General features: G+C 44.4%; 1 protein-coding gene across 1 annotated transcript in view; it reads right to left on the bottom strand.

The window, feature by feature from the left end:
* The window catches only part of LOC134539392 (ankyrin repeat and sterile alpha motif domain-containing protein 1B), a 372,811-nt gene that overhangs the window by 40,309 nt on the left and 315,392 nt on the right, over nucleotides 1-17,110 (bottom strand). Inside the window, exon 11 of the mRNA XM_063381388.1 lies at nucleotides 3,642-4,001. Coding sequence (XP_063237458.1) covers nucleotides 3,642-4,001 — 360 coding nt within the window. The remainder of the gene's footprint in view (nucleotides 1-3,641; nucleotides 4,002-17,110) is intronic.

Raw genomic sequence — 17,110 nt, 5'->3', positions numbered from 1 at the left:
TTTTTTACTTTTTCATATAACTGTTGCGATTTAGGCTGTCAATATCATTCTAGCATATCTATGTTCTATGTTAAAGAATTTCGAATTTGTGTCTGAACAGTTTCAAATAAAATCACTCAGCAAGTCATCATTCCGAAAATCGAATTCTTGTGACATAGTTGGTTGGTACAAGTTGTAGTGCGAGATATTTGGAGTTCAAATTCAAGGTAAAGCATAGGTTCATATCCCCAATTTTATGTATTTCACATTTTTGCTAAATAGGATAGTTTAGCAATGGCGTATGTCCAAAAGCTTACATCAAGTCTGGATAGTTTACAGTACAGATTTAATCTATAGCTCAACAAGGCACAAGATTTAGCTTCTTTCATTTGCTGGAGTGAACATTCATTTCGTAAATTTTGTCCAGCAGTTGCTTACGGAAGCATATCAAATACTGACTAGGGCTTCTAAAAGTAAGGAAGTAAGATACAAATTTCTCGTCGTGCCCATTATTTAAAAAAATTATATATTATTTATTAATACAATATTGTACCCATAAGGAACTAATCAATTATTTGTGCATGTATCAGTTTCTCCTATGTCCATCACAAATATACGAGGGTTATTTTTTTTTCAACCTCCGATCGGCTGTAATAAAAAAAACGGGACTGAATTGGGAAATTATTTTAATGTCAAAAGAAACGTACATCTTTTCTATTTTTCCACATAATCACCGTGCAGATTGAGGCATTTGTCGTACCGATGCACCAGCTTTCCAATACCCTCTGCATAAAATGATGCCTCCTGCCTATTCAGCCACGTTTTAACAGTGCTCTGCAGTTCATCATTGGTGTTGAAGCGTCGTCCTCCAAGCCACTTTTTCAACGTGGGGAAAAGGTGATAGTCACTCGGTGCCAAATCCGGACTGTAAGGAGGGTCATCAAACACAACTGAGGTGTAAGTTGGCCGCTCCACATGGTTGGTGGAAGGGGGTAAACACTACGAGACGTTTCGATTCGTGTACGAGCGATTAGGGTATCGATTAATGGGCATGCCATGGAGAAATGAAACTGTAATCACACTGCAGGGCACTGTTTAAACGTGGCTGAATAGGCAGGAGGCATCATTTTATGCAGAGGGTATTGGAAAGCTGGTGCATGGGTACGACAAATGCCTCAATCTGCACGGTGATTATGTGGAAAAATAGAGTAAAGATGTACGTTTCTTTTGACATTAAGATAATTTCCCAATTCATTCCCGTTTTTTTATTACAGCCGATCGGAGGTTGAAAAAAAAATAACCCTCGTACATTAATTTCTGACAACTACCAAGACATTTGGTTTCAACGGTAATTTATTCTTAAGCATGTTGTTGTATTTTAGTCAACGTTTCCCAACATGCATGCACACACATATGTATCAGGATGTCTCATAACAAAATGTCAAGCTGAGAACAGATGATAAGCCTATTAATTACGGTTCTGAATCAAAAACCAAAATTCAAAATAGGTCATACTTTTCAAGTTACAAGCATTTTTTCTGTACCAAATATTAGAGAATATAACTAGGATTTTTTTATAAATAACGCTGCTATTGATAACAATTCAAAATAAAATCTAACATGCTATACTTTTGGGGCAAAAATTATTTGCACGACTTAGGCGGCAAAAATTTTTAATCGGGGAAATTTGACTATTCACATGTTAAAAAAAAATTTCTAACTTAATATGTTATTTTTTTTTGATTTGCCACATTTTCAAATAAATTGCTAAACTAGCACAGTATTTTTTTTTTACAGTATGACTAGTTAAATTTCCCAATTCAACTATTTTTGTTTCCCCTCAAAAATATAGCATGGTTGATATTTTTAATTTTACCAATGGTAAGGATATTGGATAGAAAAAATTTTTAAGTCACAGTATCTAATAATTTAGTGCAAGGTGGGGATTAAAAAACGTTTGAAGAAAATTCAATAGTTTGACAACTACGACACATTTTTTAATTTTTTAATTTATATTCTATCTATTGTTTCTCGGCTTGACGTTTAGTTATGGAACATTCTAAATGTATATATACCTATACCACTAAAAGAATTCAGGCTGCTCTATAGTCGTCATTTCGAAGGGCGGTCTTCAAAACTCAATATTCCTGTTAAACTTTCGGGTAGACAGTGAATGTAATATAGCCTTTTGAAGAACAAGATTAAATGAATAAAACACAGACACTTAAGTGAATTATAGCTGTTTAGAATATTTCACTCTACAACTAGACTCGTGTTTGACCCCAAACTCAGCAGTTAATATATTTAGTCGTTACTAGTTTATAAGACATTCCGCTAAGGCAAAAGGCATAAAAAGGGAACATTAATATCATATCAATTAAGGTAAGAAATTGTTCGGAAACTTGGACATCTAGGTGTGTATAGAATGAAGCATCTAATGAAATACTATAAAATTATTTCTCACTGGTATTACAAAAAGAAAGAGAACTGAAGTCTTTGGAATGTTTTTTTTTCGGGCGAAAACATGGCAAAACTGATGTACCTGAGATTTATTGGCGAAGGCAGAAGCTAGAGATGATGACTGACGCGAAGAAGTGAATTGATGGTTGGAAAAACTTTGGAAATATTAACGTCATTCAGGACTGCACATCATAGTAAACGTGATGAAAGTAAAAGGTGTCATTTGAAAAGTTAAATAAACATGAAGATATGATGAGAAAATGAATTAAAGACTTGTTAGTTAAGGGGATCTATTGATAAGCATAGAAGTCCAAGGAGTGCGGTAGCAAACGGATGAAGATACCGATAACTTGATCAGTAACCACAAAAATAACGTGTGTGATAAATTTATGCATAGCATCAAGGATGAGATTACGAGTTTCGTACCTGTAAGTTTATCTCTATATATATCCAAACTTTCAAGACTTGGCGCTGGGCTGCCAAAGATGGTGATGAAGAGCGCTTTACGTGATGTAGCAGTTTCCCCGACTATTGCAGTCCACCTCTGCTCCACAATGATTTACTCACCCTCACCCATTCCATGGACTGTTGGAAGTCGATAGATCATAAATGTCAAAAGTGGCTGAGGCAGGAAATTTAATGGATGAAAATAAGTATAATAAACCAAAATAGTGAAATTTAAAATACAAAATCATATAAGTTATGTGGGTATTAGCTTTTGGGTCATTTCAGCGACAAAAAATAAAGATAAAATATTAGGTGTATATAAATCAAAAACACACGAGTTTTACCCTTGCACCAAATCCATTTTAGAAGACCTCAATTTAGAGATTTTGGTTTCTGCTGTTTAGTGTGTAAGGATTCTTGTGTTAGGAACCAGTTCTACGTTCAATGAAGAAAACATGAAACATGAAATGCATCTCTTAAGGTTAAAGATTTTTATTATAACACTTCAGTCTCATAACTTCAAAGGTCATTTTTTAACAATACGTCGAATTCGACAGACTGGAAATATATTAGGCTACAAGGTTCTTGGATGTCAAATTTCTTGAGAGCCCTGTGTGTCATTTAAAAGCGTGTTTGAATTATGTGAATACACATATGTTTATATAGTTAGGTGGTTACAAAAGCTTTTGATGAAAGCTTAATATACCATTCATATTGTGCAAAGGCACTCGAGCTATGCAACAAGGGGGACGCACCCAGTCTGCTCTGGAACTCGCGCTCCAGCTCGCTCACGAACAGCGAGTCCCGCACGAAGTCGCTGCCGAAGGACGCCATGATCTCGGATATCTTGGCCCACTCCTCCTGCTCGTCGAAGGGGCTGAGGATGGACAATGACTTGTCCGCCGCCCCCGGCGCCGCCGCCGCGCCGCCCCCGCGCGACGACGGAGGCGGCGCCCGCCGGCACACCACGGCGGCGGCGTCCTCCGGCCCGTCCAGCCTGCAGCCGGGCGTCGCAGCGCTCTCGTACACGCTGCGCAGCCGCCGCAGCGTCTTGGGGCGCTCCGCGGGCGCCGCCCTGTGGCACGGCTCCTGCGCCGTCGAGCCCTTCAGCAGCCCTGCAGCACCGCGCCAACACACACTCTCACAAGCTGCGCCACTCTGCTCGCTGTCACGTGCAACACTACACTCTGTACTCTGCAGCGCCCTGTGGCACGGCTCCTGTGCCGTCGAGCCCTTCAGCAGCCCTGCAGCACCGCGCCAACACACACTCTCACAAGCTGCGCCACTCTGCTCGCTGTCACGTGCAACACTACACTCTGTACTCTGCAGCGCCCTGTGGCACGGCTCCTGTGCCGTCGAGCCCTTCAGCAGCCCTGCAGCACCGCGCCAACACACACTCTCACAAGCTGCGCCACTCTGCTCGCTGTCACGTGCAACACTACACTCTGTACTCTGCAGCGCCCTGTGGCACGGCTCCTGTGCCGTCGAGCCCTTCAGCAGCCCTGCAGCACCGCGCCAACACACACTCTCACAAGCTGCGCCACTCTGCTCGCTGTCACGTGCAACACTACACTCTGTACTCTGCAGCGCCCTGTGGCACGGCTCCTGTGCCGTCGAGCCCTTCAGCAGCCCTGCAGCACCGCGCCAACACACACTCTCACAAGCTGCGCCACTCTGCTCGCTGTCACGTGCAACACTACACTCTGTACTCTGCGGCGCCCTGTGGCACGGCTCCTGCGCCGTCGAGCCCTTCAGCAGCCCTGCAGCACCGCGCCAACACACACTCTCACAAGCTGCGCCACTCTGCTCGCTGTCACGTGCAACACTACACTCTGTACTCTGCAGCGCCCTGTGGCACGGCTCCTGCGCCGTCGAGCCCTTCAGCAGCCCTGCAGCACCGCGCCAACACACACTCTCACAAGCTGCGCCACTCTGCTCGCTGTCACGTGCAACACTACACTCTGTACTCTGCAGCGCCCTGTGGCACGGCTCCTGCGCCGTCGAGCCCTTCAGCAGCCCTGCAGCACCGCGCCAACACACACTCTCACAAGCTGCGCCACTCTGCTCGCTGTCACGTGCAACACTACACTCTGTACTCTGCAGCGCCCTGTGGCACGGCTCCTGTGCCGTCGAGCCCTTCAGCAGCCCTGCAGCACCGAGCCAACACACACTCTCACAAGCTGCGCCACTCTGCTCGCTGTCACGTGCAACACTACACTCTGTACTCTGCAGCGCCCTGTGGCACGGCTCCTGTGCCGTCGAGCCCTTCAGCAGCCCTGCAGCACCGCGCCAACACACACTCTCACAAGCTGCGCCACTCTGCTCGCTGTCACGTGCAACACTACACTCTGTACTCTGCAGCGCCCTGTGGCACGGCTCCTGTGCCGTCGAGCCCTTCAGCAGCCCTGCAGCACCGAGCCAACACACACTCTCACAAGCTGCGCCACTCTGCTCGCTGTCACGTGCAACACTACACTCTGTACTCTGCGGCGCCCTGTGGCACGGCTCCTGTGCCGTCGAGCCCTTCAGCAGCCCTGCAGCACCGAGCCAACACACACTCTCACAAGCTGCGCCACTCTGCTCGCTGTCACGTGCAACACTACACTCTGTACTCTGCGGCGCCCTGTGGCACGGCTCCTGTGCCGTCGAGCCCTTCAGCAGCCCTGCAGCACCGCGCCAACACACACTCTCACAAGCTGCGCCACTCTGCTCGCTGTCACGTGCAACACTATACTCTGTACTCTGCAGCGCCCTGTGGCACGGCTCCTGTGCCGTCGAGCCCTTCAGCAGCCCTGCAGCACCGAGCCAACACACACTCTCACAAGCTGCGCCACTCTGCTCGCTGTCACGTGCAACACTACACTCTGTACTCTGCGGCGCCCTGTGGCACGGCTCCTGTGCCGTCGAGCCCTTCAGCAGCCCTGCAGCACCGCGCCAACACACACTCTCACAAGCTGCGCCACTCTGCTCGCTGTCACGTGCAACACTACACTCTGTACTCTGCAGCGCCCTGTGGCACGGCTCCTGTGCCGTCGAGCCCTTCAGCAGCCCTGCAGCACCGAGCCAACACACACTCTCACAAGCTGCGCCACTCTGCTCGCTGTCACGTGCAACACTACACTCTGTACTCTGCAGCGCCCTGTGGCACGGCTCCTGTGCCGTCGAGCCCTTCAGCAGCCCTGCAGCACCGAGCCAACACACACTCTCACAAGCTGCGCCACTCTGCTCGCTGTCACGTGCAACACTACACTCTGTACTCTGCAGCGCCCTGTGGCACGGCTCCTGCGCCGTCGAGCCCTTCAGCAGCCCTGCAGCACCGCGCCAACACACACTCTCACAAGCTGCGCCACTCTGCTCGCTGTCACGTGCAACACTACACTCTGTACTCTGCAGCGCCCTGTGGCACGGCTCCTGTGCCGTCGAGCCCTTCAGCAGCCCTGCAGCACCGAGCCAACACACACTCTCACAAGCTGCGCCACTCTGCTCGCTGTCACGTGCAACACTACACTCTGTACTCTGCAGCGCCCTGTGGCACGGCTCCTGCGCCGTCGAGCCCTTCAGCAGCCCTGCAGCACCGCGCCAACACACACTCTCACAAGCTGCGCCACTCTGCTCGCTGTCACGTGCAACACTACACTCTGTACTCTGCAGCGCCCTGTGGCACGGCTCCTGTGCCGTCGAGCCCTTCAGCAGCCCTGCAGCACCGCGCCAACACACACTCTCACAAGCTGCGCCACTCTGCTCGCTGTCACGTGCAACACTACACTCTGTACTCTGCAGCGCCCTGTGGCACGGCTCCTGTGCCGTCGAGCCCTTCAGCAGCCCTGCAGCACCGAGCCAACACACACTCTCACAAGCTGCGCCACTCTGCTCGCTGTCACGTGCAACACTACACTCTGTACTCTGCAGCGCCCTGTGGCACGGCTCCTGTGCCGTCGAGCCCTTCAGCAGCCCTGCAGCACCGCGCCAACACACACTCTCACAAGCTGCGCCACTCTGCTCGCTGTCACGTGCAACACTACACTCTGTACTCTGCAGCGCCCTGTGGCACGGCTCCTGTGCCGTCGAGCCCTTCAGCAGCCCTGCAGCACCGAGCCAACACACACTCTCACAAGCTGCGCCACTCTGCTCGCTGTCACGTGCAACACTACACTCTGTACTCTGCGGCGCCCTGTGGCACGGCTCCTGTGCCGTCGAGCCCTTCAGCAGCCCTGCAGCACCGAGCCAACACACACTCTCACAAGCTGCGCCACTCTGCTCGCTGTCACGTGCAACACTACACTCTGTACTCTGCGGCGCCCTGTGGCACGGCTCCTGTGCCGTCGAGCCCTTCAGCAGCCCTGCAGCACCGCGCCAACACACACTCTCACAAGCTGCGCCACTCTGCTCGCTGTCACGTGCAACACTACACTCTGTACTCTGCAGCGCCCTGTGGCACGGCTCCTGTGCCGTCGAGCCCTTCAGCAGCCCTGCAGCACCGAGCCAACACACACTCTCACAAGCTGCGCCACTCTGCTCGCTGTCACGTGCAACACTACACTCTGTACTCTGCGGCGCCCTGTGGCACGGCTCCTGTGCCGTCGAGCCCTTCAGCAGCCCTGCAGCACCGCGCCAACACACACTCTCACAAGCTGCGCCACTCTGCTCGCTGTCACGTGCAACACTACACTCTGTACTCTGCAGCGCCCTGTGGCACGGCTCCTGTGCCGTCGAGCCCTTCAGCAGCCCTGCAGCACCGAGCCAACACACACTCTCACAAGCTGCGCCACTCTGCTCGCTGTCACGTGCAACACTACACTCTGTACTCTGCAATGTTTCACACACTACCAGGGCTCACGGCTACAGCCACTCACTAGCTGACATATGTACACTGACTTTTTTTTTAATAAAACAGAAATAATCATGTAAAATTGTATATTTGTATATTTTCTTGAACACAACTGTTTCGCTACAAAAGAGTGTTTGCAGTAACACTGGATTCAGATTCTTTCCCGTGCATTTAAGCTTTGTGTTGTCTTATTAACTCTAATAATAAAAGTTATTTGTAAACCATTCCCTCAGTATCTTTTTAGAAAAAATTCTCCTATAATACGCATGATATAATAAAATTAAATAAAATTTTTGGATATTTGTTTATTTTTTCCACTGCTTAAAAAATCATGCTTGAATGAATCAACGATAAAATATAATATTATATGTCTTTTTCGTAAGAAATATACATTATTATCTAAAAAAAACTATTTATAAATGCAATAATAACCATAGTAATATGTTGCATAAAGTTACGATATCTGTCCTGTAGTATTACAAACTAATTTTCTTGGCAACTGGTTTCCAAAAAGGAAATTGTTGTTAAAGAACAGAATTTTTTTTATCATTAACACTCAAGACGTTCAATGGACGTCACTTCGGCTGCTGCCACAGAACTTCACACTTACTCGTGGTTTGTAATACACTCCTAACTTATCTATGTAACTTATCCCATTACACTTCTGTGAGATTATTTGTTCAAAGCCATTTACCATGACATGGTTTTCACAAGAGTCGGTCGTACGCTTTATAAATCTGTGATATATACTGTACAGGAGACACCATGTAGCCCTACAATAATTTTCATGATATGTGGTAACACGTCGGCTCTTATATACTGGTTTAGGGCACTGTGAACGGTCATAGTGAACGCGTGTTCAGTTTCGTTCGTAGGTGAAAACAACATGGACACGGCTGGAAAAAACTTTCCCCCTGATAACATTAAAATTTTTATGACGAGGTGTCTTTTACTTCCTGGGGTACAGAATATGAAACTGTTGGAACTACCGCGAATCTCACCGAATATTTGCAGTCGGATGTTATATACACTGTTAGAAATTACCGTAAATGTACGGACTTTTAATCGAAGAATCAACCTCAAATAAACGAAATGTTCTTTGTAATTTCAAATAACTGAATCTTCGTAGAAACTAAGATGTGTTTTTTTTTTATTTCCGGGTTGTATGTTACGTTATTTACAAAAAAATAGAGACACGCACGTAGACGAAATAAGAGTGTTCTAAACAAGTTTTTAAAGGTTTGTTAATATACCAAGACTATTCTTGGATATTGTTTAGGATTCGTATTCAAAGAAAGTTAACTCAGTGAACGTATCTACATTTCTGAAGATAGCTGTAACTTTACGAAGATCCCTGGATAATTTTTAACCAGCGTCTTTCAAAAACAAAAATTCAAATTCGGTCATACTTTTCAAGTTACAAGCATTTTTTCTGTACCAAATATTAGAGAGTGTAACTAGGATTTTTTTATATAAATAACGCTGCTATTGATGACAATTCAAAATAAAATCAAACATGCTATACTTTTGGGGGCAAAAATTATTTGCACGACTTAGGCGGCAAAAATTTTTAATCGGGGAAATTTGACTATTCACATTGCTAAAAAAAAAAAATTTGCTAACTTAATATGTAATTTTTTTTTAATTTGCCACATTTTAAAATAAATTGCTAAATTAGCACAGTATAAATTGAAGGTGGAAATTTTTAACAGTGTATCTGCAGTAGTTGAGATGGTTTCGTGTCTGAAGCGTGTGTGCCGTGAGATCGACGACGGGTTTTCGTTGTTTCGTGTCGGGAGGAGGGCTTTCACATCAGTTCCAGCGCAAGTGGTTGCACGCAGTCCCCGGGGTGTGGGGATACGGAATGGAGCGGTAGCCGGGCATCGGAGCAACGCTCGGAAGTCTCGAAGCGTGATGAAAAAAAAGCGCACACACCACCCGACAGTCCGTGCAGACGTCCGCGCAGGAGTTTTCGGGCCGCGCCGGTATTAATGTTCGCGGTCTCGTGCGTCTGCTATTCTCCTCCCCCCCCTCCGAAAGCGAACAAGCCCTCGTAACGCGTTGGCATCCCCTCTCCAACCCACCACCACCAACCCTGCAACAACCCCTAACTTTCCCGCACACACGCACACACCACCACACCCCCTCTCTTACTTGAAACGCGCAAGCCATCCTTTTCGCGTTTGTCGACGTGATTAAAATTACAAATTTTAATCCACGTTTCCGGCAGCGCGGTTGTTTGCACACTGTCTTACTTCTCTCTCTCTCTCACACACACTTCACCGCCTCACCCCTTCTGGAACGACGACGGCTCGGTGGAACCCTATCCTTCACCGACCATCGCCCACGGACATCCTTCGCCTTCAGCTCCACGGGATGGAGAGAAAGAGATTCGTGGATTGTGATCACCATACGCGCGGTTTGATCCAACCAGAGTGGATCCTGCTCGTCTCGCTGATCATCCAGGACGGACGGCCTTCCTCTCACGAACCACTCGCCCAGCTATACATATATATATATATATATATATATTTTTTTAAAGTTGGACCGGGTACGTGATTTCGAAATCCTGACAGACTTCGCGAACGCTTTATCTATTAATAGAGCCAAATTTTACTGTCAGTGTTTTCAGTACTTCTGCCAATTTTTATTTGAAAACTCAAATATTTTATGTTAGCTAAATTTCTCTTAAACTCTTAAATGAAATTAATGTCCATATATAGCAAACAATGACGTACACCCAAATTAAAAATAAATATATAAAATATTTTATATTAAAGATTTACGATGATGAGACCATACACGTGACAATTTAAGTTTGTTCACACTATTCTGGGTCTCGCAAATAATTATTTTTTTTATTTTTTTATTTTTTGCTCATGTAAATATTTCGCATTTCATATATTTTAAATATATATATACCTATATATATATATATATATATCAGTATTATTAATTTTAACCCCACGCGTACTTCAAAGGGTTGTACCAATTCGATTATAAGTGTGTATATAAAACAACATAATTTTCAACACAGTACAGCCAGAAGGACTCTTTTCACACAACCCAAAATTATTGAGTTTCAACATGTAATGTAGCGACATCCTTCCTAAAATAGTCTTATGAAAATACGTATTCGTCCAATACAATAAATTGTCCTTGTATAAGCAATGCATTTAAGATTATTCACATCGTTATTGTATCGGGTAATTTTTGATGTGTAACGTCTTAGCTGTCGGTACACGGTATTTGGTGGGAGTAATTTCTTGAATGGATTGAAAGTCGTATATTTACCACGATGCTGGAATATGTAGCGGATGGCGCAAACGAAAGTTCACAAAGCCAAATGTAAACTTTGAATTATTAACTGTTTGATTAATTTTAACAAGATGGGCCGTTCTTAAATAAAATACCCTTGTCCAAATTAGGATCCAAAGTCAGGGTTTAAAAAGTTTTTCAAGTCTTTTATCGGAGCCGTTTTGCTCTACAATTCGAATGAATGAACAGTCAACGTAGTTGCTCCGGCAGCGAATTCTAGCGGCGGATGCGGAAACTACGTGTGATTCACGCCCAGAAACTTAGATGAAAAGACAACTTGCGTATATTTATCACGCTCGGCATTATTTTAAATTTTAAAGAATTTTTACGTTAAATTCGTGTCCTAGATTCGTACTATATGTGCATTTGCAACATGAGAAAACATGAATTTGATCGTTAACCAAGGTTAGATAATACACATCACTTTCATATACATACTGAAAGACTAGCTGACTTTTAAAAATTTTTTTTTAAATATTCGCAAATGGTTTTCTGACGTCATGACTCAAATTAGCGAGAAAATATTGTGTAATTCCGGGCTTGTATAGCAACAACACGCTAACTTCCATGATTCATATTTCAAGTGGCTATCCGCGCCGTTAATGACTTGGCAAGAGAGGTGACAGCGTTAAGACATAGATACGCTGATCTGGAGTAGGCTATCTGGTTTACAATATCGGTCCAATTACCTTTGTTTTTGGTTCTCCAATTTTTCCAGAACAAATTAGCCCAAAGTTGGAAAAGTTTCTGAACAAAAGCTGTGACTGTCCCCTCCCCACCCCACCCCGCATAATTTCGCTGTTTGCCTAGCTGACAGTAACACTTGAGATTTAAAAAATATTTATTTTTTCACTAACATCGGATACAAAAATTGTTGCTAACCCTATGAAAACTAAATCACAAAACCAACTTTCAAAACAAATAACACCAGTTTTTCCAGAAAATAAACCTTACCCATATGTCACAAGAAAATGGCTTCCGGTAAAAAAAAATTAAGCTTGAAGAATCTTTTTATTCAAAATAAAAATCTGGGTGTTTTTTCAATGTCAGGCGTCACTAAATAACGGTAACCGCATTTAACAGAATTATTGTAGCACTTAAATTATTTGGCGTTTTTAAAGGTATAGTGGTGTCATGTTACTTGCTGTTCGCAATTTAGATTCGTTTCAAAAGACAAGCCGTAATCTAATAATTTTGCTACCGTGTTGTCCAAGTTAATATCAAAGGTGTCGCCTAGAACACTTTATTATTCAGCCCGTTCGCACGTGGTTCGTGGCATTTAAAAAAAAAAAAAAAGAAACGCACGCGATGTGTGTTCCTGGAATATGATTAGAAAACGCGTCGCTCGTGAGCGCAGGAGAAGTCGGGTCGGCGGGACAGGTGTTCTAACGAGCTTCACTCCGTGAAGAGCAGGGTCGGTGGTGTACGGTGCTCGGAGAGACTGCTGTCAGGACGTCTCTCCGCGCGCGCCCGTGCGTGCAGCGGGCCTTTGTGCGCGCGCGGTCCCTCCGGGGTCGTGTGACGAGGCGAGCGACGAAAATATAAATATATATGCGTGTGTTTTCGTATAACTAATTAATATGAAGAGTGCGAGAGCTCCAGTCATTTCTGCGTCGCGCGCGAAACGTTGTCTGTCCCGTCACCAGCACGCCAAGCTGAGCATATATTTTTTTTGTGTGCACAAAAGTTAGAGTGGACAGTCACGGACCCTCAACCCCCTACACCCACCCCTCCACCCAAAAAAAAACAACACTTTTTCTACCTACATACCTACCAGGAGTATGCCGCTCACACACACACACCAAACGCACGGCACACACATACTCCTCCCTCCTCGCTGGGCTCTGTTTTTTTTTTTTTTTTTTACGGAGTTACGTACATTTCCTCCCACACTCCTTCACCCCACAAGCCTTCCTACCGGTATATTTCATTCGGTGGTGTGCTTTTTAATTTTTTTTTTTTTTTTTTTTTTCGCGTGCGAAGATGTGGGAAATCTGCGCTCGCCGGTGAAACAAATATCCCGGTCGCGCTCTCTTCATCATTTCAAGCCCACCTGCCCCCCCTCCCACTACCCTTGCATTTCACCGCTACCTCTCGGTAATGCCACTGTCCGCAAAAATTCCATACTGGCTTCCGCAGACCGGCTTCTGAACATCTCCAGCCTTCTGCAAACAGCCGCTGACATCTCTACCTGCATTTCGCCACGAGGTTTTTACGCAAGGCGACGTACAGCTGAAAAATGCATGGTGCTTGGATTTGGACACCTGCATTTCATGTCTGCATGTCAAATACCGGGTCCAGTTGGAGGCTGCTCGCATAATAACAAAATTAAAAAAAAAAAAATATTTTTTTTTTTTATTTTCCTCCTAGGAACATTCCCGCTGAATTTCTATCGTAGAACAAATTTATAGTCTCCAGTTTCTGTGGTGTGCTGTTTTGGACGCGGGTGCCAAAATTTGCTATCAGTAAATAGAGCACGAATGTTTCGCCGGCTCATTGGGTGGCAAATGTGGCTTGAAGCACTCATACATGTTGATGACTGGACTGCAGTGCTGCTCTTGACGGGTCCTAGACGACCCAGAGCCAGTTGTAAACAAGGAGAAAAGTGATTACCTGGATGCCCTGTAAGGCCACCACACAAGGAGGGCAGGTGTTAGAGCCATTGGCTCGAGGCAGCATGTACTCTTCAGTGAGTACAGTAATAAGCTGGCCATAACTTGGGAGGACGACAAGCGTAGGATATGTGAAAACGGAATCCACACGGTCCCCCATGGCTATATCGGAGGCGACGAATAATTTTTTTTCTGTAAATGGTTTTTGATGTACATATTTTCTGTTTTGTTGCATATATTTTTTGTTTTATAGTTTCCATTTTTTTTGTATAGTTACAGTTTTTTGTTGTATAGTTTCCGTTTTTGTTGTGCAGTTTCTGTTTTTGCTGTACAGTTTATGTTTTTTTGTACAAAATATGTTCTTAATTTAATAAATAAGATTTTACCTACATATTACTTATTATTTTTTAATTTTTATAACCTATATCCCCCAAGGTACTGATAGTCTACTTATAACTGTCTTAGAGAATGGTAAAATGTAATTATATGCAGACATTAAAAATATCTGCTTCCATGCAGCTTTTAAAACACGAGCACGCAAACATGAAAAGAGAATATTACTTGTGAGTTAGAACTCTGAAAAATTTCTGGTCCAATAAGATGGGGTAGTAAATGTTTTTTTTTTAAATTATCATTACTCTAACTATCGCATCCACAACGATAGTATTGATAACATATATTTTAGTTTTACCAATGAACACTCCGACAGGCTTAATTACATATTGGCAAGTCGACTCTAGCCTGGAGTAAAATAAATCAACGGAATACTCGTTTCTCTATCTATGGTCATTTGTTTACTGCTGTGTATACGCATCTTAACATTAAAAACATTTTTCTTAACTTAAAAAAAAAACATAGCTTATGTTCATCAGACAGTGTACATTTAAAACTGGACTTTTTTCACATCAGTACAGTAGTTTCAATATTATTTTTTTATAAACAAACTTCCACTTTATATTTATAATACAAGTATAGATTTAAAAGCTTAAATTTAGTAACCTAGAACAAGGAAAAAAACTGTGTCATACATTTACCGCTCTGAGTTGCGCTACAATGATTAGCGTGAAATATTTATCTGCCGATTTGCTAGCCGTATTAATATGGCACTGTTGATAAGTTGAATAAAGCTATTTATATTTTCATAATTTTTTTAAATATTTAAGAAATTTAAATAATAACAAAACATTATAAGATTTAAATAATTTAATCCTTTTAGTTTATTATTTGTGTGGTATATATATATATATATATATATATATATATATATAAAATACCAAGAAAAAAATTCTCAAAAATACAACATAACGTACAAACTACCAGGAATAATCGCAAAGTCGTATAACATGGTTGGTGATAAAATTTGAATGAATTAAATTTGTGCCTAAACCAACCAACAACATTAATCAACAACATCCAACCACCAAAACTACATGTGTTATCCTGAACTTCAACTACCACAACACCAACTAATAACCAAAATATCTAGTTGTACTTTCCTGCATGTGTTATATTAGACTTCAAGTGAAATCAACCAAAAAAACCACCAAAGGTTAGCCGTGCCTTCCTACAAATGTTATTTTAGCCTTAATGAGTCAGGGGTGCTATCTGTGTTAATTAGGCGGGATGATAAGCGGGACGCTCGCTGGTGCTTCTAGCGCGGTGTCGCCTCTGGACTGGCGCGCAGTCTTCTCGTCGTCACAGGATAACTGTGTAATTTGAACGGTGACCGTAACATTTTAAGGCCGAGAAATGAAATGAAGATAAAGGTGTAATGCAAGTCCCTTAAGTGCTTTCAAGAATCTGTACCGGTTGTTTTACGCCTAAAAATTACTCTGAAAACATGCGTTTTAGCCATTTTAACTCTTATAAAAATACAGTTTAAAAACTTAATCCGAAATGAAAAGTACTTTTCGGCCCTCAGCGAACTCTTAAATGCTTTTCGTAAGCAGACCCCACTCGTATATCCTGAGTAGTTTTGAGATCGCGTTGTTTTCCCCTGGAGCTCTGCGCACCGCGTGTGTGCCCGGGTGGGCGGGGGCATCAAGTCGTCCACCTCTTGCCGGCGCAACAGCCTGCCTGCACGACCCTTCGACCAGCTGTTAATCACGACGACTCCAGAACCACAATCACCCGCAAGGTGTAGGGGGGGGGGGGGGGGGAAAGGGGGCAGGCGGTTGGCCGCTTCTAGCCGACTCGGCCACGTGTGCGCCAACCAGGACGGACGTCGGAAGGCGAGCCACCCCCCTCTCCTCCCTCTTCCACCCTACACAAACCTGGTCGCCCAACGGCGTTTTAATTAAAATGCTCTTAAATTGCTCGGGCCTCTGCCGCGGAAGAAAATGACGAAGAGGAGGAGGGGGGGGGGGGAGGAACGGAGAAAAAATAAAGTTTCAGAAATGAATAAATGAAAGCCTCTGCTACCGCAGGAAAAGTGATGGAAAGAGGGGGGGGGGGGGAAGTGACTCTCAGGTGAGAGGGTTGAAACACTGAATCCCCCCGCTCGATTCCCCTTCCTTTCGGGGAAGATTGGGCGTGGCCAAAGGGGTGGAGAACAGCCAATCCCCAACGCTCCGCTCTCGTTACACACCTACCTTGCCGTGGACGGAACCTCTTTCCGCTCGCGCGTGTGGGTTTCAAATCTCCGCGAGCGCCAGGGGTAATTTGTGACCTTTGTGCGGGTCCTGACCCTCACGTCCCGTCAACCCCCTGCTTTTCAGGCTCTCTTTTATTTCACCTCGTCCTCCACACGCTGTGCTGCTTCCGTTATGGACGTCGTTATTTCATTTCGGGAGACTCCTTGTGTGGGTGGTTGTATGGGAGTGCGGTGCTACCACCACCAACGCCAGGACACGTGACAATGGAGCAAAGTCCCTGTACGGCGAGTAACCTCCTCCTACCCCTCCTACTCCTCCTCCTCCACCTCATCATCACCATCACCTCCAGGTACCAGTCCTTTCCGGAACGTAAAGACTACGTTACTTGACGTAAGCTTTTGGACATACGCCATTGCTAAGCACTTTTTCTGCAGAAGAAAACTAAAAGATACCCAAAAGACAAAAAAACACAAATTAAGCAAAAAAATTGCTGTTGTCAAAAGGATATAAAAAATTTTTGGGTTCAATATTTTTGTGCTGTCATCATTTGTGGTTTTTTTTCGTTCTCTTCGTCCATTTTTCTTTGTTTTTCTTTGTTTGTTGACCATATTACTGTTATGGAATATTATGTGGTGTTTATATCCTGTTGACAACAGCAATTGTTTGCTTAATTTGTGTTTTTTGTCTTTTGGGTATTTTTTAGTTTTCTTCTACAGAAAAAAATCTCAGCAATGGCGTATGTCCAAAAGCTTACATCAAGTCATGCACTCCCATTGCACAAATCTTTCAAAGATAATATGTAAAGACTACGTGCTCCGCGCAGTCACAGTAATATCGAGTTCGGATTCTAACCCAGGCATTTATGCTTTGTG

This window comes from Bacillus rossius, chromosome 15 (genome assembly GCF_032445375.1).
Source record: "Bacillus rossius redtenbacheri isolate Brsri chromosome 15, Brsri_v3, whole genome shotgun sequence".
In the NCBI taxonomy this organism is placed as follows: domain Eukaryota; kingdom Metazoa; phylum Arthropoda; class Insecta; order Phasmatodea; family Bacillidae; genus Bacillus; species Bacillus rossius.
Note: the sequence above shows the minus strand (reverse complement) of the source record. Positions and strands in the feature narration are given on the sequence as shown.